The sequence below is a fragment of the Macaca mulatta genome, chromosome 12 (genome assembly GCF_049350105.2).
Source record: "Macaca mulatta isolate MMU2019108-1 chromosome 12, T2T-MMU8v2.0, whole genome shotgun sequence".
Lineage (NCBI taxonomy): Eukaryota > Metazoa > Chordata > Mammalia > Primates > Cercopithecidae > Macaca > Macaca mulatta.
This window is the reverse complement of record NC_133417.1, coordinates 144,426,412-144,448,655: the sequence shown is the minus strand read 5'-3', so window position 1 is coordinate 144,448,655 and position 22,244 is coordinate 144,426,412. Positions and strand designations below refer to the sequence as shown.

The 22,244-nt window shown below is 52.0% G+C and overlaps 1 protein-coding gene and 1 long non-coding RNA gene across 30 annotated transcripts in view; one reads left to right on the top strand and one right to left on the bottom strand.

Moving 5' to 3' along the window:
• Positions 1-22,244, top strand: part of HDAC4 (histone deacetylase 4) — a 352,953-nt gene that overhangs the window by 200,541 nt on the left and 130,168 nt on the right. For all 29 annotated transcript variants that reach the window (XM_028831302.2, XM_028831301.2, XM_077956679.1 and 26 more), the window contains 2 exons: positions 5,710-5,954; positions 19,006-19,156. In XM_028831302.2, the coding sequence (XP_028687135.1) occupies positions 5,710-5,954; positions 19,006-19,156 (396 nt within the window). The remainder of the gene's footprint in view (positions 1-5,709; positions 5,955-19,005; positions 19,157-22,244) is intronic.
• LOC144333341 (uncharacterized) lies at positions 6,349-12,451 on the bottom strand. The gene is made up of 2 exons (XR_013401921.1): positions 12,299-12,451; positions 6,349-8,919 (listed from the first exon to the last, which is right to left on the bottom strand). It is a non-coding gene; the product is annotated as an uncharacterized LOC144333341 (long non-coding RNA).

Here is a 22,244-nt window from a genome sequence, read left to right as displayed (position 1 = left end):
AGGGCGAAGGACACTGTAGCTAAGTCATGCATTTCTAATGTGCTGTCTTCCTCCTCTTCTGTCCCGTCCTCTCTCTTCCCCCCACCCCCACACACAGGCAAAATGTCAGTGTAAGAGGAAATCATGGTTACATAGTTGAAATATCTATTATTTTTCCCTTGATTTGAATGAGTCATTCTTTACTTGAAGAGACCCTAAACGTTGACTGTGTTTCCTAAAGAATAGTGCCTCTTTTTCTTCCATATCTGTATGATGGCATGAAATCGTGTCCTGAGAAGAGGACCTAAGCATGTCATGGAAAACTAGTGTGCTTCTTTATGAACATTTATTTTAAAAGAGAGACTAACAGATTTTTCTGTTTGTGATTGAGAGTTCATTCACAGCACACTGACCATCTCCCATTGTACTCTGAATGCGGCCTTTGTGCTTTCACTGACGTCAGGAGTCTGATTGTCTTAGTATGTTTCTCAAGGCACAACCTATAAAAGCCATTTTCTGTTCTACCATAGAATATTCATGAGAATACAGACTTTTTTGTTTTGATGCTGCATTCTTTAAGTAGAGAAGGTTTTATTGTTTTCTTCAGGGTGCTTTGGGTCAAAAGCACCAGCAGCTTCTGTTGGGAACTCGTGGCATTTTGAATGGTTTTTGATACAGAAATAGCACAAGTCACGTCTAACACAGCCGCCGGCGCACGAATGCGTGAATGGGATTGTGTTTCTCATCTCCGCAGCTGGTGTGTGGGGCCAGGCCTGGGACGGCTTGGGCCCCATCCCCACCCGCCCGGCTCCCAGGATCCTCATCGGGAAAGAGAAGCCCTCAGGAGCCCTGGGTAGGTCTCCTTGCCCTGTGAACATTGAATTTGTGTTTTTGAATCCAACGTAAACACAGGACTGTCTTCAGAGGTGAGCAATGGCCGTGGCTGGAGGTGCCGTATGGGATGCAGGCAACGTGCTGCTGTTGATTTTCTCTGCTCTGCTCTTAGCTTACTTTAGCAGAGTGTGCAGTTTCATGTGGCAGTCTGGTAAACCAAGGCAGTGTGAACGTCCCTTCCCCACACTGAGTGCAAATGCAGGAAGTGCGGTGGTGAGAACAGTGACGGCATTCTGCTGGGTGGTGCGCCCGACCCCCCAGCCTCGGCACCCACCGAAGCCCCCTCTGGCTGTACCGTGCCAGCGAGTCCAGGCTCCTTCTCAGCAGAAGGCTACTGTTCTGCAGGGCCCCTCACCTCCCTGCTTCTCAGCGGACCCGCACTCTTCCGTGTCCACATGGAGACACGCATCGAGCTGGAGACACAGATCTGCGAGGAGTGACTTGCCTCTCACCAGCACTGCCAGGGGCGGATCAGCGCCAGCAGCTTCCAGCATCCACTAAACTGCTGGAGAAGCCGGCGTGGCTGGAAGGAGCCCTGCCTGCCTGCCCTCCTCCTCCTCAGTTACCGGCCTTGGCAGCTCTAGGGTGACCCAGCAGGGGCGTGGAGGAGTAAGAAGCAGCTTCCCAGCTGAGGCCGCATCATCCTCTCTGTGCTCTCACAGAATGGAAGGTTTTAGCAGAAAAAGGAGTTTGTAAGTGACATTCAGAAGATTTGGGCAGCAGTTTCACGCCCCGTAGGGTCCTGTCTTTTAGGAGTGGGGAGTACTGGGCTAGGCTGCTCACTGGCTGTTTCACAGGTGGTGGAATTTAAGAGCAAACCTGGGCTGAGCTGTGACCTGTCAGGTGATGCACGCACAGGAGGTTCAGTTGTGTGCCTGTGAGGAGGGCAGGAGCGTCACCCAAGCCTCAGAAGAGAGTTCCCCGGCAGCGGCGTGGCGTTCAGCATGTTCCATGTCTGGCTGTTTTATTGTGTCTCAGTCCAGTTGACAGACTCCTTTTAAGATGAAATTTGAGTCAGTTTGCAGAACTTGTACAAATCTCCAAGAAAACAGCTTAAAGAACAGATTAAAGAATGAATGCCTTAGGAATGAAAGCATTAATAGGTCTTGAGCAGACTGGATGCAAAGATGAGTTGTACAAAAAAAAAAAAATACGAGCAGCCCCCTCCATCCCACCAGTACCGTGTAGGTTGTCCAGATGAGGCGACATCCAGGGAGCGGTTCTCACCTTCAGAGGGCGCTGCCTGTCCTCCTTGGCATCCAAGCGAGCGCATCTCCTCCACGCTCAATGGTGAATGCTGGCCAGCATCCCTGTGAAGAACCTTGTGATCATTTTCCATTTCTGAAAACTCCCAGGTGGTGGGGGCCCTTGGCCCACATCGGCATTGACCCGCCGGGCTCGGATCTGGCTAGGTGCCTGCGCTGTAATGGGAATTTCAGTACATTGAATTTTGCCTCTGACCCTGATGAAATAGCTTCAGTGGCATTTGCATCAAGATCACGTTAGTGTCATCTCTGTTAGATGCTTGGGAGCAAACATGAACTTGGGTTTCCTTTTAAGATGTCCTGTGATTCCAGATTCAGGGGAATCTGAGAAAAGTTTAAAGAAAGAAAATTCTACTCGGCCAGCAAACAGTGGGTGTGCAGAGCCTGCCCTGCCTTCCCCACTGCGTCCTGAGAAGCTGGGTCTTCCCAGGCACCAGAGTTGCTGCTGCTTCCCCTCGCGCCCTCGGCTGCTCTCCCAGCCCCAAGCCTGAGTGACACTAAGATTGCAGATGGCGGGCTGGTCTCTGGGCTCCCCCATCCCCATGACCTTCTACCTGCACCCGGACCTCTGGGTCCTTGCTCAGGCAGTCCTTGCCCTCAGTGAGATGCAGCCCACTGTGGGCCCTTCCCTAGGCCTGCCATCAGCTCCTTTGTTCCTCGGGGCCCCAGCAGCTGCCCTGGGCCTATACCCGCAGCACCTGGCACAGAGCAGGAGCCATTAATGTTCTTTCAGGAGCTGAATGAGGAGTAGATACACGGGCATGTCGTGTTTTTGAAGTTAATAAAAACAATCCCTTAAAAGTTGTTTTATGTTCGGTTTTTAAAGAGGTTAACACCAGACATTTGCAACGCTGCCCCCTCCCTCCATCTGTGAGAAATTAGAAACGAAGGGGAGACACACTAAAGCCAGCAGCGGGTCAGGCTTATGCCCAGCGCCTGTGGTGGGACCCTGTTTCTGTGTGGGACCTTGGGTCACAGCAGTACCTCTTATAAGCAGGGGTCCCTCCCATGCCCCCACACAGGGCCAGCTGAGGTGAGGTGTGGCAATAACCCAGCTTCTAAGATGCAACGCCGCGCAGTTACTTATTCTCTGTGCTTATTTGTTCAAGCTAAAACATCTCTGTTTAACCAAACAAAAAGAATATGAGAGACCAGTTTCACCTGCAAATATAGATACCAGCATTCTAAATAACATGGTCGTTGTTCATGTTATTTTGTTTTTCTAACTTTATCCCTTCCTAGAGATAAATGCAACATTGTTCTTCTAAATTATACAAGTATATGCATTCACTGATGAATTCACTGTGGATGTTGACTATGTAACTTAGAAGAACAAAGTTGTGTTTATCCCTGGAAAGCACAGGCCAGCTCACCTGAGGCGCTCTAGGAAGTCACTCTGCAGGGCACTGGTCCCAGGAGAACCACATGCCAATCACAGCCATGAACGCGGAAGAGGGAACCGGAACCTGACAGTCATTCACCAGACTGTGCTTTCAGGAAAGTGTTTAGCACCGCCATGCTTGTGAGAGTCGGACCCGTAGCCCCCAGTGCCCGCAGCAGGGAGCCCGCCAGCTGAGTCTTCTTCAAGAAGCCAGGCCCCGTTCTCTTTTCTCTGAGTTTGCGAGTTTGCTGACTTGGCTCTCCTCCCTGCCTTTCATATATTTTATTCCTTAAAAGAAAGTCTGAAGCAAATGTAGGTGAACACTGGTGTTTCATAAAACTGGCATTGCTTGCATAGTTTTTCCATTTTGCTGTATTTTGTCATAAAAATGATCAGAAAAGGGAAGAAAGGAAATGAATAGGGTCCAGTCCTCACCCATGTGTGGGGTGGGGGGGTGGACCCCTGCTCCCTGCTGCACATAGAACACACAGTTTATGTGTGTAGATTCTTCTCACATAATAGCAAATGAAAACCTTTTACTGTGTCAAAGTTGACACCCAATTAAAAACTAAATACATGCATTTTAAAAGTTGGGGGTTGCACCAGGAGCTCAGGTGACTGCAGCTTCCGTGGCTAAGCAGCAGCCCAGGGGATCAGAACCCCAAGCTCCGGCCAGTGCCCAGGCCTCCCCCAGAGCATTTCCCACCCTTTTCTCAGGAGAAGGCTGAGTCCTGGGACCAGGACCTCCAGTGGTTTGGAGACAAAGACAGTGTGGGACCTGCTGCCTGGGCAGTGACTGTGGAAATGCTTTGCACTGAGGGGCAGCTGCCACCTATGGGCTGTTTCACCCAAATCGGTGGCTTTGAGACTGTGGAGTGCAGGTTTTCCTAGGAACTGAGTTACAGACAAGGCCTGGTCTTAGGCCAGTCCAGAGACAGGCTGAGTGTCAGGGTGAGTGTGGGTGGGCTGCTGTCAGGGAGGCACCGGACAAGGTCACGCCCAAAGGTGCTGACCCTGAGGGGCGAGGAGCTCTTTTCTCAGCAGACCTCTTGTTGGCTCAGACACCCCTCTGAGCTTGAGACCCTCCTAGAGGGCAAGGCCCCAACTTTCCACTTGGCCCAGGTCACATGAATGTTGGTTATGGGGAGCCCTGAGGGGTGGGCCTATGGGAGGGGAGCAGGCAGGCTGGGCTCTCACTTAACTCTCAGTGAAGTTTTCGGCAGAGCCACGTGTCTGCGAAGTGACACTAGGATGTCCCTGGGCTGTGCCAGGAGCAGTGCTGGCTCAGAGTGAGTGCCCGCACGCATTGCATGCTTTCAGAATAGGGACCTGCCGTAAAAGGGGTACGCACGTAGGGCTGTTTGTGATCATTGTAATTTAAACCTACCCTTCTTCCTGTGTTACTTTTCTCACTTTCATTTGATATTGATTTGTAAGTGATGAAATTGATTCAGCTTCTGTTCCTCATCAAAATTACTTGTAGCCTTTTCTCAATAGCACATTAGTACAGGGCAGAAAATCCATTTCTTTGCGAGGTGCAGAAACGCATGCCCAGAGGAACGCATTTGTGCCAAGAGCCAGGAGCACGTCTCATTGGCTGTGTCTGGTAAACATGTTTTCCAAGGGGGCACTTGTCTCGCCATGGAAACGGGCTCCGGGTCTCGAGCGTCTGTCTTGGACCACTTCTGGGGCACACACTGTTCTTGTGGCTCTCACAGAGCAGCGCAGTGGCTTCGATAGGAGAGGAGGAAGAGGAGCAGAGCAGGCAGTCTTCCTAGCTGAGGGCTGGCGCCCGCTCTTTTCCTTGGCCAGCCAGAACCTTTTTCTTTATTTTTCTCGTTACTGACTTCTAGAAATGACGTCAGCAAGGCCTCCGGGCCTGTAGCGGGGTCCTCTGAGAGCCAGCCTCCCGGGGAGGGTGGAAGAAGGAACAGGGATTGTGGAGTGTGTCCTGGTCTGACCTTCCAGAGGCTTTTGTGGTTTTTGTCCTTGAGGAATGGGCCCCCGAGGCCTCTGAGTCTTGCATTTTGAGTTTGTTGGGCCAGAGGGGGAAAGGGGTGGAGGGGTATCTAATCCTCACATGTCCACAGGCCCCCCCGTGAAGGTGGCTAGTGTGTTGGTCAGGGGCTCTGGGGTCCGGGGACGGCTGAGGGTGGCAGTGACCGGCTCTCCTGCTTGTTCTTCTCACAGTGGATGTGGCCACGGCACTGCCTCTACAAGTGGCCCCCTCGGCAGTGCCCATGGACCTGCGCCTGGACCACCAGTTCTCGCTGCCTGTGGCAGAGCCCGCCCTGCGGGAGCAGCAGCTACAGCAGGAGCTCCTGGCGCTCAAGCAGAAGCAGCAGATCCAGAGGCAGATCCTCATCGCCGAGTTCCAGAGGCAGCACGAGCAGCTCTCCCGGCAGCACGAGGCGCAGCTCCACGAGCACATCAAGGTGAGGCGCGGCACGTGTAGGTGCGGGTGGGCCAGGCCTCCGGCACCCTGAACTCCCGTGACTCCAGGCCTCCGTCTCTGCGGCGTGTGCCGGGGCCGCAGGCATGAAGCGAGGTTCCTGCAGGAGGCGACAAACCGCGGGCAGCACTTCCGTGTATTACACGGGATGTGGTGCTGAGTGGGAACAGCGGTCTCAAGTCATTGTGTGGAAGCATATTCCAAATAGGAAAAATGCTTATCACCTAATTTCATCTGAAACGTGCCCAGAAATAGAAAACCTACCAAAGGGAAGAAGCACCAGAACCTTAATGATCGTTGCTGGGAGCTGTATTGACAAATCTGTGTGTTTTTTTTTTCTTAGGACTTCTCTATATTTTCTGTTTTCTCTACTAACCTTTTATAACTAGAAAAAGATAATATTTTATTTTAATTTAAATACAGTAAGGAAAAAACAAAGACTTTTTTGGTACTTACTCTCTACGAATATTTAATCTGATACCATATTTTAAAATTAAATCAATTGGAAATATGTACTAGTGATATGTAGCAAAGTTATATTATGTAGTTGGCAGGCTAGTTATGATATCTGTGATTATAATATGCTGTCACTGCATTTAAAACCATTTAGAGCAACACTGTCTAATAGAAATATACATGAGTATATTAAAATTCCACCAGTAATTTTAAATATTCTAGTGGTCACATTAAACAAAGTGAAAAATCCCACAAAACCAGATTAAGTCATGTATATCTGTGTAATAAAATTACTCCAACACTTAGCAGTTTAAAATAGCAAGCTTGCGTTATCTTGCTCTGTGGGTCAGGAATCCTAGAGCAGCTTAGCTGATGGGGTTTCCCATTATGTTGCTGTTAAGATGTCAGACAGGGCTATGGTCTCATCTGCAGGGCTGACTGGACTGAGGCGGGAGGAGCTCCATTCAGGCCCGCTCACATGGCCGCAGGCAAGAGGCCTGAGGTCCTCGTCCACAGGGCTGCTCACAGCATAGCAGCCGGCTTCCCAGAGGGAGCAACCCGAGAGGAAGCATGGCCAACATGGAAGCCACAGGGTCTCTCATGGCCTGATCTGGGAAGTGGCAGGCCGCCACCAACATGGCTGCCGTTGTTGTTCTTGCTAAGTCTTGGCAAGTCACTGGGGCCTAGACACAGAGCATGTCTCTATTCGGGCCAGCTGCATTTTGAGCCACACGTGGTTCATGGCACCTGTTGGACAGCACAGATGTAGAGCATCAAAAGCCTATGACCATATGCTACCTGGTGCTTCTGAGATGCTCACGTGGTCTGTGGGTAGAAGTTGTTCAGCTGAGGTCTTGGCTACCTGGCGTTAGCCCACATGCAGATATTACTGTGTCCACCTAGTATGCAGAGAAGCTTAGGGGTGCGTCCTTCTGTTTCTGCCCTAGCGTAATTCTCTTGACCACAGGATCCCAGTTTCCCTTCCTTTATATGTAAGACACTTTGTTCAGTGTCTTTATTTCATAATCACTGTTGAGAAATGGAAGTAAAGTAGTATCAGTTGTCTGTAGACTTAGTGGCAGATTGCAGGGGAGGCTGCATCCCAAAGCTGGGCTGGCCCTGGAGGACAGGCTCAGGGACAGCTCCGTGTCCCCTCTCATGGGTGCCAAACCATTCTGTGAGTGCCTGTGCTTCAAAGGTGAGCCCTGAGAGCTCTGTCCTCGGCCCCCTCTGGCCTTGAGGGAACAAGGGCTGGGAGGTTTCTGGCTGAACCCTGAGGGGCTGCTTGGGGGCTCTGGGTCTTTGGACTTTGCACCATTGCCTTGACATTTGTTGGCTTGGGAGTTGTTGCTGCTGCTTTTTCCCGACGCACTGGCCTGCTAATGTCAGTGTTTGACAAACCAAGGAGAGGACGCTTTCCTGAGGTCTTTCAGTCCATGCTTTATCGTTTTTGTCTTCAGAATTCAGAGCAACCTAGCAGCCATGTGTAACAAACACGTCACTTGTCCCTGTGGAGATTGGCCCACCAGCCTCCACTGGGACCCTGTCCACTTTAACAAGCCCACTCGAGTTTAGGGTGGAGCAGTTGAGAGCTCCACAAGCACCACACACTTCGGGATCCCTGTGATCCCAACATTCCTGGCAGGCGGAACACAGAGAGGACTCAGTCTTCACTTTACTGCTGGCGCCGCTCTGTGCTGTGGACAGGCCAGGCTTGCCTCCCTCACAGCCCTGACCATGGGCAACTGCAACTGGCTGCTGTTTTTCAAGCCTGGGAGAAGAGTTTTCAAGAAGAGTTTTCGAGCTGGCTGCAGGAAACAGGTGCGTGCCAGGCAGAAGGCGCGGGTCAGGGGGAGTCACTGCAGGCCGCCCAGGGCTGCAGCTCACCGGCCTTTCCGTGGCCGGCCAAGAGCAGCCCTCAAGAGGCCACTCGTGTTATTTTGTTTTGGCGCCATAGGCTCACGTTCTATGACTCCTAGAAATAATTTTTTAAGATGAGTGTCGTAACTCCTTTGTATTCTGCATGTTGGCGACCCCATGTCAAGCCTGAGGACTCCCCAACAACAGTCTTGACCCAGGCACTGCCCTGTACCTCTCAGAAGCCCCCGTCGGCTGCTGGTCCCGCCTGCCTGGGGGACATGAGGACCGCTGGCTCACTCCAGCTTCGCTGCATTCCTGCAGCCCAACACAGTTCCTAGCTGAGGATGGCCTCGGGGGCTCCTGCTGAATTCCATTTTTCCTGTTGTCACTGTGCCCCGGTGAGCCCTGCAGTCCTCGCCGTTGATCCAGCTGCAGCATTCACAGCGCATTATTAGGAGACCACCCCAAAGCTGCCACGGGTGTCGGTGCAGAGTGAGGTTAAGGAGATGGGATTGTTGATGTCTCCTTCCATGCTGGTTGCATGTGTAGCTTTTACAAGAAGAAGACATAGATGAGAAGCTGAGAAGTAAGCCTAAGCCCTGTGTGTTTGACCGCGGCTCCTCACGGTAGTCCTAGGAGGCCAAAAGAAATAAAGAAGACACTTGAGTTGGGGTCAGTGCTGCCACCTCAGGGCGAGGCCAGGTCCCACCTCCAGAACCCCTCTGCCTCTCCTCTCCTGGTGCCCCAGGAGCTGGCTTCACTGCTTGGAAGAAAGCACCCTGATCCCAGTCCTCACGTCGCTCCTACGGGCCGGGCCTTCAGGCCATGCTCCTCATTCCTGGAGGGGTCCCTGGGAGAGCCCACCCCACCACCCCCAGTGCAGACCCTCTGAAAGATGGCTGGAGACCCCAGAACCATGACTCTGGAGCCAGTCTCTGGGCCAGGGTCTCAAAAGCACAGAAAGAAGTTCAAGGTTGCCTTTCTCTTTGCATTTTAATCATTTATTTCTTCATTGAAATAGAGGTTATAAAAGCCATTTGAACTACATAGTGGTTTCATTACTTTAGGAGGCTTTTGTTTGGATGATTTAAACTCTTTATAAGCCATCATATTGTTAGTGACATTTGGCAATGGTGTTTGTCAGACAGATTTCTTGAACACAAAATCTAATTAGTGTCATTAAATCATCAGTGAATTTGAATAGAGTTTTATAATTGAAAAGGGAATCATTTTAAAAATATAACTTAAATTATTAATGTTGGGTAAAGAGGATCTTTTAGGAGAGTTTTAGTGCTCGTGGTCCCCGTGGACCTTCCTGTTTCCTGGCTCTTTGTGGTGGTTTAGACCCAGCCTCGCCTCTCCTTCTCGGACAGTGCTTTTCCACCTAGAAGCGGATCCCAGATGAGCGTGGAAGTTTCTCTCTTGTACTTCTGTGTTTTTGTTTGTTTGTTTTTTGAGGCAGTCTCGCTCAGCTGTCACCCAGGCTGGAGTGCGGTGGTGCCATCTCAGCTCACTGCAATCTTCTCCTCCCAGGTTCAAGCGATTCTCATGCCTCAGCCTCCTGAGTGGCTGGGATTACCAGCACGCACCACCACACCTGGCTGCTAATTTTTGTATTTTTGGTAGAGACAGGGTTTTCCCATGTTGGCCAGGCTGGGCTCAAACTCCTGACCTCAAGTGATTTGCCTGCCTCGGCCTCCCAAAGTGCTGGGTTTACAGGCGTGAGCCATCACACCCGGCCTGTCTCTTGCATTTCTGATCAATGCCTCCCAGAAGTGTATGGAGAGGGAGAATACAAACATAGGTACCCAGAGAGGGTCCAAGGACAGGCCACAATGCTATGGCTAGAGCATGCCCCAGGCCAGTGAGTAACAGAGCAGGGGCATGTGGGAGACCCCCAAGCACAAGCCTGGGCCCCAGCACCCCCTGCAGGGCGCACCTCTCCCCAGGAAACATGGGGCACCCCCTGCAGGGCGCATCTCTCCCCAGGAGGCACGTGGCACCCCCAGAGGGCACACTTCTCCCCAGGAGTTAGGGTACACCTCCCCAGGGGGCATGGGGCACCCCCTGCAGGCCACACTTCTCCCCCAGAGGCACAGGGCACCCCTCATTGGGCAGACCTCTCCCCAGGAGATACAGGGCATCCCCTGTAGGGCATTCCTCTCCCCAGAAGACACTGGGGCACCTCTATAGGGCACATCTCTCCCTAGGAGATACAGGGCACCCCCCATGGGGTGTACCTCTCCCCAGAAGGCACTGGGGCTCCCCTCTTATAGGGCACAGCCTCCAGGACAGACACTGAGGGCCCCCCCATAGGGCACAGCCTCCAGGACAGACACTGAGTGACCCCCACAATAGGGCACAGCCTCCAGGGCAGACACTGAGGGCCCCCCCCCCGCATAAGGCACAGCCTCCAGGGCAGACACTGAGGGACCCCCACAATAGGGCACAGCCTCCAGGGCAGACACTGAGGGCCCCCCACATAGGGCACAGCCTCCAGGACAGACACTGAGTGACCCCCACAATAGGGCACAGTCTCCAGGACAGACACTGAGTGACCCCCACAATAGGGCACAGTCTCCAGGACAGACACTGAGGGACCCCCACATAGGGCACAGCCTCCAGGACAGACACTGAGGGACCCCCCCCCCATAGGGCACAGCCTCCAGGGCAGACACTGAGCGACCCCCCCCCCCCGCATAGGGCACAGCCTCCAGCGCAGACACTGAGGGACACCCCCCCACCATAGGGCACAGCCTCCAGGGCAGACACTGAGGGCCCCCACAATAGGGCATAGCCTCCAGGGCAGACACTGTGGGACCCCTGCATAGGGCACAGCCTCCAGGGCAGACACTGAGGGACCCCACAATAGGGCACAGCCTCCAGGGCAGACACTGAGGGACCCCCCCCACCATAGGGCACAGCCTCCAGGGCAGACACTGAGGGACCCCCCCATATAGGGCACAGCCTCCAGGGCAGACACTGAGGGACCCCCCCCCCACATAGGGCACAGCCTCCAGGGCAGACACTGAGGGCCCCCACAATAGGGCATAGCCTCCAGGGCAGACACTGTGGGACCCCCGCATAGGGCACAGCCTCCAGGGCAGACACTGAGGGACCCCCCCACCATAGGGCACAGCCTCCAGGGCAGACACTGAGGGCCCCCACAATAGGGCACAGCCTCCAGGGCAGACACTGTGGGACCCCCGCATAGGGCACAGCCTCCAGGGCAGACACTGAGGGACCCCCCCCCACCATAGGGCACAGCCTCCAGGGCATGTACAGGGCACGTTTTGTATGTAGGTTGCACATCGCCCTCCTGCAAGGCTTTTACCCTTTCTCCCTGCAGTGGTGGAAGGCGTGCCTTTTCTTCCCTAACTTCAGAGTATTCCCAGGTGAATGCATGAAAAATAAAAATCATTTACACACTGTTTTAGTGGCATGTCTTTTTTTTTTACTAGCAAGGCTGGCCTCTTTTTCATGTGTGCGTGTGTGTGTGTGTGTGTGGTGTGTGTGTGTGTCCGTGTGACTTGTGCTGTGGAGAGCACGGTGGGTAGGAGAGAGTTTTCAGAGCTGTTTAGTTGATAATGTGACTCTTCCTTTCGGGGAGGGACTAACATGGAAAGGAACCTAGTTTTCTGGCACTGGGAGCGTGGGCCATGATCCTTACTCTCTTTAATATCTGGCCGAGGAAGCTGAAGAGATGTTGCCCAGGCCCAGCTTTCCGGTCACCTGAGGCAGCCGTCAGTGAGCCTCAGAGCTCACCTGGGCTGTGCTGAATACCTGATCCAGGGCTCCATGCCAGGACAGAGGTGCGGTGGGGAGGCGGGGACGGGAGCTCACCCTTGGTTTAGAGCAGAGTCCCTCTGTGGTGCCTCCGGGTGAGGGTTAAGAATAGACGGGAAGACTTTGTGCGCACCTTTGCTTAGCACGAGCTGCCTGCCAAGCTAAGCAGAGGCGCACGCACATGGCAGTGGGGTCTGTCGAGCCATGGGGCACATGGGCACACACCTGGAGAGCCATGGGTGCCGCGGCTGGTCTGCACCTGGTGTTCCCATCCATGGGTGGCAGCTTACCATCCGTGGCGTCCACTCTTCTGCCCTTTCCTCCTGGCGCCTGCCGCTGTATGTGGGTGCAGCGTCTCCATACTCTGGGGCTGCTCCCCTGGCAAGTTGAAAAAGAGACACAAGAAACTCAGAAGTTTACTTTTTAAAGTGAAAATCTTTTTGGGTTACCCCTTGAATATTTGTATATTAAATTCTGAAGTCAGAGTCAAAGCAGCTAAATTCTGGGGCTCCTATATTTGGTTCAGAGTTCAGTGTACGCTTCAAGTAGAGTTAAAGTCTGGTTAGAGTAATAGGATCAGCTACGATTGGTTTTGTTTTTGCTTTTGTTAGAACGAGGTCGTAGTCATCTTATTTTAAATTGATCATCATAGTTTCAGTCTGCAAAAAATTGCTTCCCAACAGCCCTTCCCCCACGGAGTAGTCTAACGTGAAATGTTAGTGAGGGATTAGTTGCAGACAATTTTAGCTCACTTAAAAATAAGCGCATCTCGAAGTCCTGTTTTTCGAAGCCTGAATTCGGTACTCCAGTGACGCACCTGCCCTCCGGAAACCAACTGAGGGTGCCCCACGAAGAATAAGTAGCTCTTCACGATGCCAGGGTGTGGGGCGGGAGTGAAGAAGAGTGCAATGGCCATCTTCCCTTGTGGTTCGTCAGCATTTTCCAAGAGCGCCAAGGGCAGAGGGTCCCTGTGTCAGAAGATGAAGAAACAGGCCTGACGTCTGAGGTTGTGCTGTAAACAAGGAGTGTTGAAATCCAGTTTGTCCTGACGGCTTTCACTTTGCAGGCTTTGCTCTGCAGATAATCTGTTATAAATCTAATAAGGTGGAATGCCTCCCTGCACAAGCGAAGCGTGAGATCACACAGCGTTGCCGGGGGCAGTTAGGGAATCAGTCACCGTTTGTGGCTGCTGGTTTCATTAAAACTCCACCACAGTCGTGCTTCTGGGAGTTTTGTCTTCCTGTGAATTTTAATCCCCAGCAGCCATGGTTGTTGTTTTCATTCTTTTTGAAATGATGGTGGAAAGAGCTCACTTTCCTTGTGGGTTCTGGCTGACAAGTAGATACTGCGGGACTGCATTAGGCTGCATCTGTCCGCTCTGTTTCCGCCCTGAGTGAGCTCTGAGCAGCAGGAGGGAGGGAGCCAGGGGGCCCTGTGCAGGTGACAGCCAGAGGGGACGGGCTTGCCATAACGAGGAGATCAGTTCAACAAAGGATTGTGTTTGTTTTCTGAGCTGAGAAGGGCCCCGAAGCCCTGTGGGTTGTACATTTATAGGTTAACCTGCCGTTTATAGGTTAACCTGCCGGTGGCATTCCCGGTCTGCAGACAGTGGCCCAGGGACGCCCTCGGGGCACCTTTACCTGTGTACACAGCTCCGGCACCCCAACACAGAGTCCTGAATCTGTACGTGCCCAGATGTTTGTCCTGGGAGAGGGACTTTGCTTGCGTGTGGCGCGAGGAACACTGTGTTAGGAAGGTGTGCTCCGGGCAGTATCTCCCTAGTCTTGAGGGGGCCTGATTTTACCTTAGAATAACATCTAGTGTCTGCAGGAAGTCGGCCTCTCTAGGCGACATCTTTTGAAAGTGACGGTTTGATGACGACCAGGCTGCACGGAGGCGAACCCAGGCCAGCTCTTCTGAGCATTCTCCCCATGCCACCTCTTCCAGTCCTCACAGGAACCCTTGGGGCAGGTCCCACGTTTAACCCAGCACGGACAGCTTAAATATTTAGGTGGAAGTGTGCTGGCAGCGAGCAGGCGGGCGGAGCAGGGTTTCTTGGCCAGGCAGCCTGCCCTCCAGCCAGCATGCCGCAGACCACCTGTGAGTCTTCAGAGGCCAGCGCTGCCCAGATGAAGGACGTGGCAATAGCTTGCTTACGTTTATCCCACCATCCCCCAGAAGTTCATTTAAGTGGGTTGTTCGGAATTAAGGGTTTGCCATGGGAAAGATACAGGTGAGATGCTTGGTGTGTGCAGCCCAGCCCTGACGGCCCTCCCCGCCCCTCCTGCACGCGCTGCTGCCAGGCATGGTGGGAGCCCCCTCTCCCTCAGCCCACCCAGGCCTCCTGCCTTGCCTGTGCCCGCACATCTGCCAGGAGCAGCACTCATGCTGGAAGGCAGCCCGCGGGTGCACCTGCCTGGGTAGGGTCGTGCCTCAGCCCCTCCCCTTCTCCCTCTTTCCCTGGGTGTGGGCCTACCTCCCACCACCTCTCCGGCTTTTCTACCCCCGTGCTCCTGGCTGGAATTGAGTCCCACCCGCTTTGTGAGGGCTGTAGGTGGGTGGGTGTGTTTGTGGACAGGGCTTTTTGTCTGTGGGGAGAGCAGGCAGGTCCTGTCCCCAATGTCTGGATGCTGACCTGCTCTCTCTGCTGCCATAAATTCTCGCTGTGTGTGACCACAAGTGTGACTGGGCAGCCCTACCTAAAGCCCGAGGTCCCACTGCCCTGGACTCAACGCGATTCCTGTGGGGCTCTGCCATCCAGCCACTTCTGCCACCATGGGGCAGTGGGGAGGGAGGCTGGCTGTGGGCTGCAGGCTGCAATGGCCCAGCTCAGGTGGGCCGGGAAAGACCAGCACTGTGGTCTCTATCCTGGAGGCTGGGGCGGCCTCACTCCAGAGCTGTCTGCCGGAGGCATTGCAATGGGCAGGCGGTTTCTGCCTGGGGACCCTTCCTCAGGGTGGGCCATGGGGGCAGCAGCCCAGGACACCCTTCCATCCACATGGGGCACTCATGAGAGGCAGTCATGTTCATTTTGCTTATTCACTGTCACCGCAAGTTTGAGGTTGCTGAATGCCATCTGGTTGGCCAGTGCATGTCTCTGTCCCTTGTCTGGGCTGGGGCTTTACTTACAGAATGGAAGAATGAGGAGTTTTACCTTACAAAATTATACAGTTGATGTTACATTTAACATTGTGGACATGATGTGATTCGAATTTCACACAAGTCACAGACACGCGGGGTGGCTGGCATGTCTCATCTTGAGTAGGAAGAGGTTGTGAGCAAGCTGAAATCCTTTCTTTCCTTCCCCATTTACAAGTGGCTCTGGGTGGTCGTGGAAACTGGCTGAGTCCTCAGCAGTGGGAAGCGAGGCCCAGGAAGGGGGATTGATGTCCCTGGTGGGGCCATTCCTCCTCCCCTGCACCGCCTGTGACCACGAAAGGGCTTCGGCCAGGCTGTTTTTGCAGCCTGGATCTTCCCAGAAGCCTAGGGGTCTGAAAGGTGTGTGTGCCGGGTGCCTGGGGGCTGAGCTGGACCTCCAGGCTCTCGCAGGACAGGGTGTGGTAGCCACCTGGGAGCTGGCTCTGCAGGGGCAGCAAGGGTGTGGAGCTCGCCAGTCGGCTCCGGCCTCTTATGTGAAGAAGGACCCAGCAAGATGCCAGAGATGTTCCCGGACACACACTGCCCGCCCCCATCACCTTGCCGACACCACTGAGGTTCAGTGCCCACAGAGAAGGGCAGCGTCCTTGCACACTCACAGGCGCCTGGAACACACGTGCTCACTCCCTTGCACACACACTGACATTCAGAACACACACTTGTGTGCACAAGCAGGTTGATGTGCATGTCTCTCCGTGCAGGCGGCCCTGTTGTCCTGGAGAAGCAGGCCCTGTAGCTGAAGGCTCGTGCCGCCTCCCGCCCTGAGCATACTGCGTGGTGGGTTCTCAGGCTGTGGCATCTCAGGGACCCAGGCCCCCGTCCCTGCTGGCCCGACTCTGTCAGGGTTGCCTCTGCCGACTTTGTAATCCTTTTCACCTGCTTTCCTCAGCCACTGTCATTTTCCTTTGCTCTGAAGTGACGTACATCTGTTGTAGGGCAGCAGTCGGTCCCGACCTTTTTGGCACCAGGGACTCTGGTTTCATGGAAGGTGGTTTTTTCCATGGACAGGGGTGGGGGGTGCAAGAGGATGGTTTTGGGATGAAACTTCCACCACCTCAGATCATCAGGCTTTCGAGTCTCATAAGGAGCGTGCATCCTGGATCCCCCACACACAGTTCACAACAGGGTCACACTCCTGAGAGAATCTGATGCCGCCGCTGATCCGGCAGGAGCTCGCGCTCCGATGGGAATGCTCCCTAGGCTGCCACTTACCTCCTGCTTTGTGGCCCACTTCCTAACAGGCCAGGGACTGCCACCCATCCACGGCCGGAGGTGGGCACACCTGCCGTAGAGGGATTGAAGAATACACAGGGACGACAGTGTGGCGCGGGTGGCATCCCGTGGGCACCAGTCCTGCTGTGCCAGCACGGTCACTCATGGAGCACAGGCGTCCAGTGGCTGCCTCGCACGCACACCCCACTCTATGCCTTGCTCATCCTTTCCCTGGCCTGAGCCTCATCCTCCAGGCAGAACCACCAGCTGGGAGAAGCCCCACTCTGGAGCCAGCCCAGAGCCCCTGATTCACTAAGTTTCCTCCACAGAAAGTTCCTTGGGCCACTCCGGTTGCCAGGATGCCTGCTCACCCCGAACCCTCTCACCATCCCCTCTCCCTCCGTAAGCGGAGCAAGACCAACAAAAAGCATCCCAACAGTGGCCGGGTGAGGCAGCTCACGCCCCTCATCCCAGAGCTTCGGGAAGCTAAGGCGGGAGGATCACTTGAGCCCAGGAGTTTGAGACCAGTCCCCGCAACAGAGCAATACCTTGTTTCGTCAAAAAAGAAAAAAACGTGTCTGGGTGCGGTGGTGTGCACCTGTAGGCTCAGCTACTCAGGAGGCTGAGGTAGGAGAATGGCTTGAGCCCAGGAGTTCGAGACCAGCCTGGGCAACATAGTAGGACCCGTTTGCTACAATTTTTTTTTAATTAACTGCCATCTATTTGGGAGTCTGAGGTAGGAGGATCACTTGAGCCCAGGAGGTCTGGGTTACAGTGAGCTATGATTGTGCCACTGCACTCCAGCCTGGGCAACAGAGCAAGACCCTGTGTCTAAAATAAAAAAAGACAATGGGACAAGAGACAACTGGTAACTGAGCAAGTACTGGGGACAGCAGACAGACCATGAGGGGGACACGTGCGGGCCACAGAGGGTGGCGGAGAGGCTCTCCCCAGCAGGCAGGTGGCAGAGCTCCTCACACCTGTGGAGGCCTGGCACTTCCCCTGGGCTGGCCCAGGGGCTTGTGTGGAAACTGAGGAAACTGTGTGCAGACAGAACCCTGGAGCGTGCGAACAAGAGCAGAGCCATCTTGGAGGAGCAGGAGGATGTGCGGGAGCCCCAGAGCGTGGGCTGGGTCCCAGGACAGAGGTACCCTGGGGTTGCAGGAGTCCCTCTCAGGGCGTCTGGTCAGTTGCACCTTCCCACACTCACCAGCGCCAGGCCAAATTGTTCCTTTTCACCTTTTCTAATACCGTGAGTGACGTGGGAAATGTTCACTAGCAATCTTGAACATTTGTCCCCGTTTATCTTTAAACAGTTCTGTGCATCTCCTGTTCTTTTTTGCCCAACTTTTTAGTGGGCTGCCTGTCATATTCTCATTAATGTATAACAACCATTTATGTAAAATTTATCTGTAAGTCATAAATACTGCAGTTTTTATTTTACCTTCTACCTTTTAATTGTTATTAAGACAAACATTTTTATGTCTATGTCAGTTTTTGAAATATGAGATATAATTTATACTCAGCAGAATGCCAGCCCTTAAGGGTGCTGTTGGGCGACTGTGCCCACCCCTGTGGACACTCGACAGGTCGGACACTCCATCCACTGGGGCGTCTCCTCCGGCCTCGGCCCCCACCGCCCTCCCTCACCTCCTCAGAGGCAGCCTTCTTCTGATGTGTTTATCCTTGTGCGTTTTTTCTGTTTTAGAACTTCATGTGAATATAGTCAGCCCTCCATATTTTTGGGTTTCACCTCCACTCATTGAGCCCACGGAGGATCAGAGCCTGGAGACACTGAGGGCCAACCACCTGTATTTCCACGCCAGGCCGTGGTGGAATGTGCGGAACTGGAGCTGCGAGTGCAGAGGCCCCGTGGAGGGTCTTCCAGTCTCACCTCTTCTCTCTGCTCTTTCACCCTCTGCCAACACCTGCTCTTTAGCAGTTCCCCTGTGTCTTCTTGTGTACACGTAGGTTATTCTTTTTTATGGATAGATGGTGTTCTCTTTAATGAATACACATCATTTGTCCAAGTGTCCACCTTCGAGGGAATGTGTGAGTTGCGTTGAGGCTGGTCTGTGACCAAAAATCCCATGCACATTCTTGTACAGGCTTTCTGTGGGTGTGCTTCCGTGTTTCAGATAAATAGCTAGGAATGGGATTGCTGGGTCTCAGGGCAGATGTGTGCCCAGCATACTTTATAAGAAAGTGCCCAGCAGTTTTCTGACGTGGTTGTACCATTTCACGCTCTCTTCACTGTCTTTAAGTTGTTCTCAAAATAGCATTTCCAACTTGCAAGATAATATAACTCTTCTTGCATATTTTCTTCTAGCAAGCCAATGGCTTTTGTTTTTAATATTTTCCACTTAAAAGGTAAGACAATGCCCAGAGCCTGGAATGGCCCTGACTTCTTTTTTGGACTGAAATAGCAGCAGTGCAGGGCAGGGCAGTGCCCAGGGCCACACCAGGGCAGACACATGGGGCCTGGGCTGGTTTCTTGGGTCTTCATCGGGTCTCTGTGCGTGGAGCCTGGGCTCTGACCATCTGTCTGCTCCTTCTGCTTGCAGCAACAGCAGGAGATGCTGGCCATGAAGCACCAGCAGGAGCTGCTGGAACACCAGCGGAAGCTGGAGAGGCACCGCCAGGAGCAGGAGCTGGAGAAGCAGCACCGGGAGCAGAAGCTGCAGCAGCTCAAGAACAAGGAGAAGGGCAAAGAGAGTGAGTGCGGGCACGGAGGGCTGGGCAGAGGGAGGGAGGCTGAGTGCGGGTGCAGAAGGCTGGGCAGAGAGAGGGAGTGCGGGCGCAGAAGGCTGGGCAGAGGGAGGGAGTGGGGGCATAAACTCCGGAAGGTGGGGGGCAGAGGGAGTGAGTGCAGGAGGGCACTGGGGCAGCACATGGGGAATAGGGAAAGATCTAGGGGCAGCTGAGCCTCACCGTGGTGACTTGCCACTTCGCCTGTGCTGGGTTTCTAAGAAGCAGGCCAGGAATGGGACTCCCACCCCCTGACAGGGACAGTGAGTGTAGCGTGTGTGTCAGCCCACCCTTGGTTAGCTCCCCCGGTGAACCAGAGTCCATGGATTTATCTTCATCCAGGGCTGCAGGATTCAATATTAACATCAAAGCAAGGGGCATTCAGCCCGACTTTTGGTTTGATTTAAACATTTTAAAGACTATTTGGCAGGATTCCTAATAGACTTAAAAATATTAAAAACCATAAAGCATGCCAGATGCACAGTGAATTTCATCTGTGAGTTCTGCCCTGCATTTTTCAAAGTACTTTTCTTTCGGGAGCATTTGTAAGTGCCTTGAAAGCAGGTGTTAGGTTGTAGAGCAACTCACGGCCCAGTGAGGGGTGGGTGTTAGGTTGTAGAGTGACCCAGTAAGGGCCAGCAGCATACTTTTCCCATCTGCTCTTTCCACTCTGAATTTTGCCTTCTGTGGGGGCTGTGTTTGTACATCTGGAGACCAGTGTGGTCTGTTTTCTTCTAAGGAGAGCCCACACTTGATACTCTCCAGGAGAACATTCTATTTGCTGTTTCCCGCTTTGGAAAATTAGAGGGACACATCTACTGAGGAAAAGGTTATGGTGTCGCCCCTGCTGACTGCGGGCTGCTGGGCCAAGGACCTGTGGGCTCCTCTGCACGAGGACAGTGCCCAATGTCACCAGCGTGTCTGAGCCCTGGCGTGTCCCCGGGGTGCAGGGTCCACCGTGGGGCTGAGTCTGCTCTGAGCATCCTCTCAGATCTTCACTTAAAAGAGCCCTTGGCTCACTGTGTGTTTGTATCCTTTCTATGGACAACTTGTTGTTTTAAGTGACACAGACAGTCAGGATCTAATCACCAGAGTGAGGGGACTTTCATGGACACTCCGAGTTTCTGCCCTGGACTTCCGTGCTTAGTTGAACTTGTCTGTTCCTGGTAATACTGAAAATGAGCCGAGGTGTACATTTTCCTCAGGTAACAGAATTCCAGGTAAGGAGAGTAGAGCGATGTACTCTTGTAGGGCTGGCCCATAAGTAGGAAGAGAAGGCTTTATGCACTTCCCCCTTCCCCAAAGATAACTCCTCTCCTGATATTTAACATGGAAGATTAATTTGCCTGCTTTTGAAATGTATGTAAATGGAACCCTTAATATGTAGGATTTTTGTGTTTTTCTTCTTTCTCTGGACATTATGCTTGTGAAATTCATCCCCATTTTGCATTCAGCAAGAGGTCATTCATTATCTATTATATATTGCTGTGTGGTGTCCCATTTATAAATGCACCAATGTAGTCATTTCTTCTAAAGTCGTTAGATACTTGGCTTGTTTCCTAACCAGAGCTATTGAAAGCAATGCTGCTGTGTGCATTCTTGGACATGTTTCTTGGTACATGTGGGCAAATGTGAAGTGGAGTTGTTGAACGTTGGGGCATGCATATTGTCAGTATTCATATGTGATGCCTAAAAGTTTTCAAAGTGGTGTACCACTTAACACTCCTACCAGCCACGTACGGGGGTTCCTGTGGGTCCATGTCCTTGTCAACACTTGCTGCTGTCGGTCACTTTAATTTCAGCTCCTCCTCATGCCCTCAGCTGCATTTCTTTGATTACCAATAAGATACAGTTTATTTTCATAAGTTTTTTGGCCAAATGAATATTCCTCTCTTTGTGAAGTGCTTGTTCAAGTCTCTTGCCCATTTTTCTGATGGGGGAGTCTCCCTTTTTCTTGATTTGGAGTTGTTCTTTCTATATTATGGAATCAAGCCTTTGGCCAGTTGTACATGCTGTAAATCTCTTCTGCTCTGTACTTTGCCTGTTCACTCTCTTAATGTTATCTTTCAGGCACAGAAATTCTCTCTTCTAATACAGTTTCAGTCTTTTCCTTTAGATGATTTTGTGCCTTGAGAAATCTTTCTCTTCTTCAAAATCTTGGGTACGTCCTCTTTAATTATCTCTTAGGAGCTGATTCTACCTGGAATTGATACCAGTGGGGTTTTGTTTGTGACTGCATTGACTCTGTGGTTGAAATTAGGAAGACTTGATATTTTTACAACATTGATTATTTACCTTCTTTAATTTTTCTTAATATTTTCTTAATAGTTCTATGTTAAGGAGGCATGCATGTATTTGATTAAATATATTTCAAGCCATTTGATGACTTTGGTTGCTATTGTGAATGGCTTGGTTTTTATAATTTTGAAAAGCAGTCAATTTTTGACTGTTGACTTTGTGTCCAGCAACACTGTTAAATTCAGATATCCTAATCATTAATAGATTGTTTTGAATTTTCAACATTAGAATCCTGTCATCTATAAATAATGACAAGATTGCCTCCTTTCTGATTGGAATACCTTTTATATCTTTTACTTGCTTACTGTGTAGAATGGACTGAGATTGCCAGTAGAGTATTGAATTGTGGTCATGATACCAGGCAGGCACACTTGTCTGGTTCCCAGTTTCCTGTGAAGTGCCATGTTTTCTGTGGGGGCTTTGTTTGTATTGTTTACTCATTTGTCTACTTGTTTTTGATAGGTGCTATTTATCAGATTATGGAAGTTTCCTTTCCATTCCTTGTTTGCTCAGGGTTTCAGTACGAATGGATATTGATTTTTATCAGGTGCTGTTTCAGCATCTTTTGAGATGTTTGTATGATTTTTTGGCTTTATGTGGTTAATGAAGTAAAGCATATGGATTTATTTGAATATAAATTCTAACTGGCATTTTTAAAATGACCCCAGCCAACTTGATTGTAATACATTATCTTTTATGTAGTGAAAACTTGGATTTGCTAATATTTTATTTTGTATGATTGCAACTGTGTTCATGA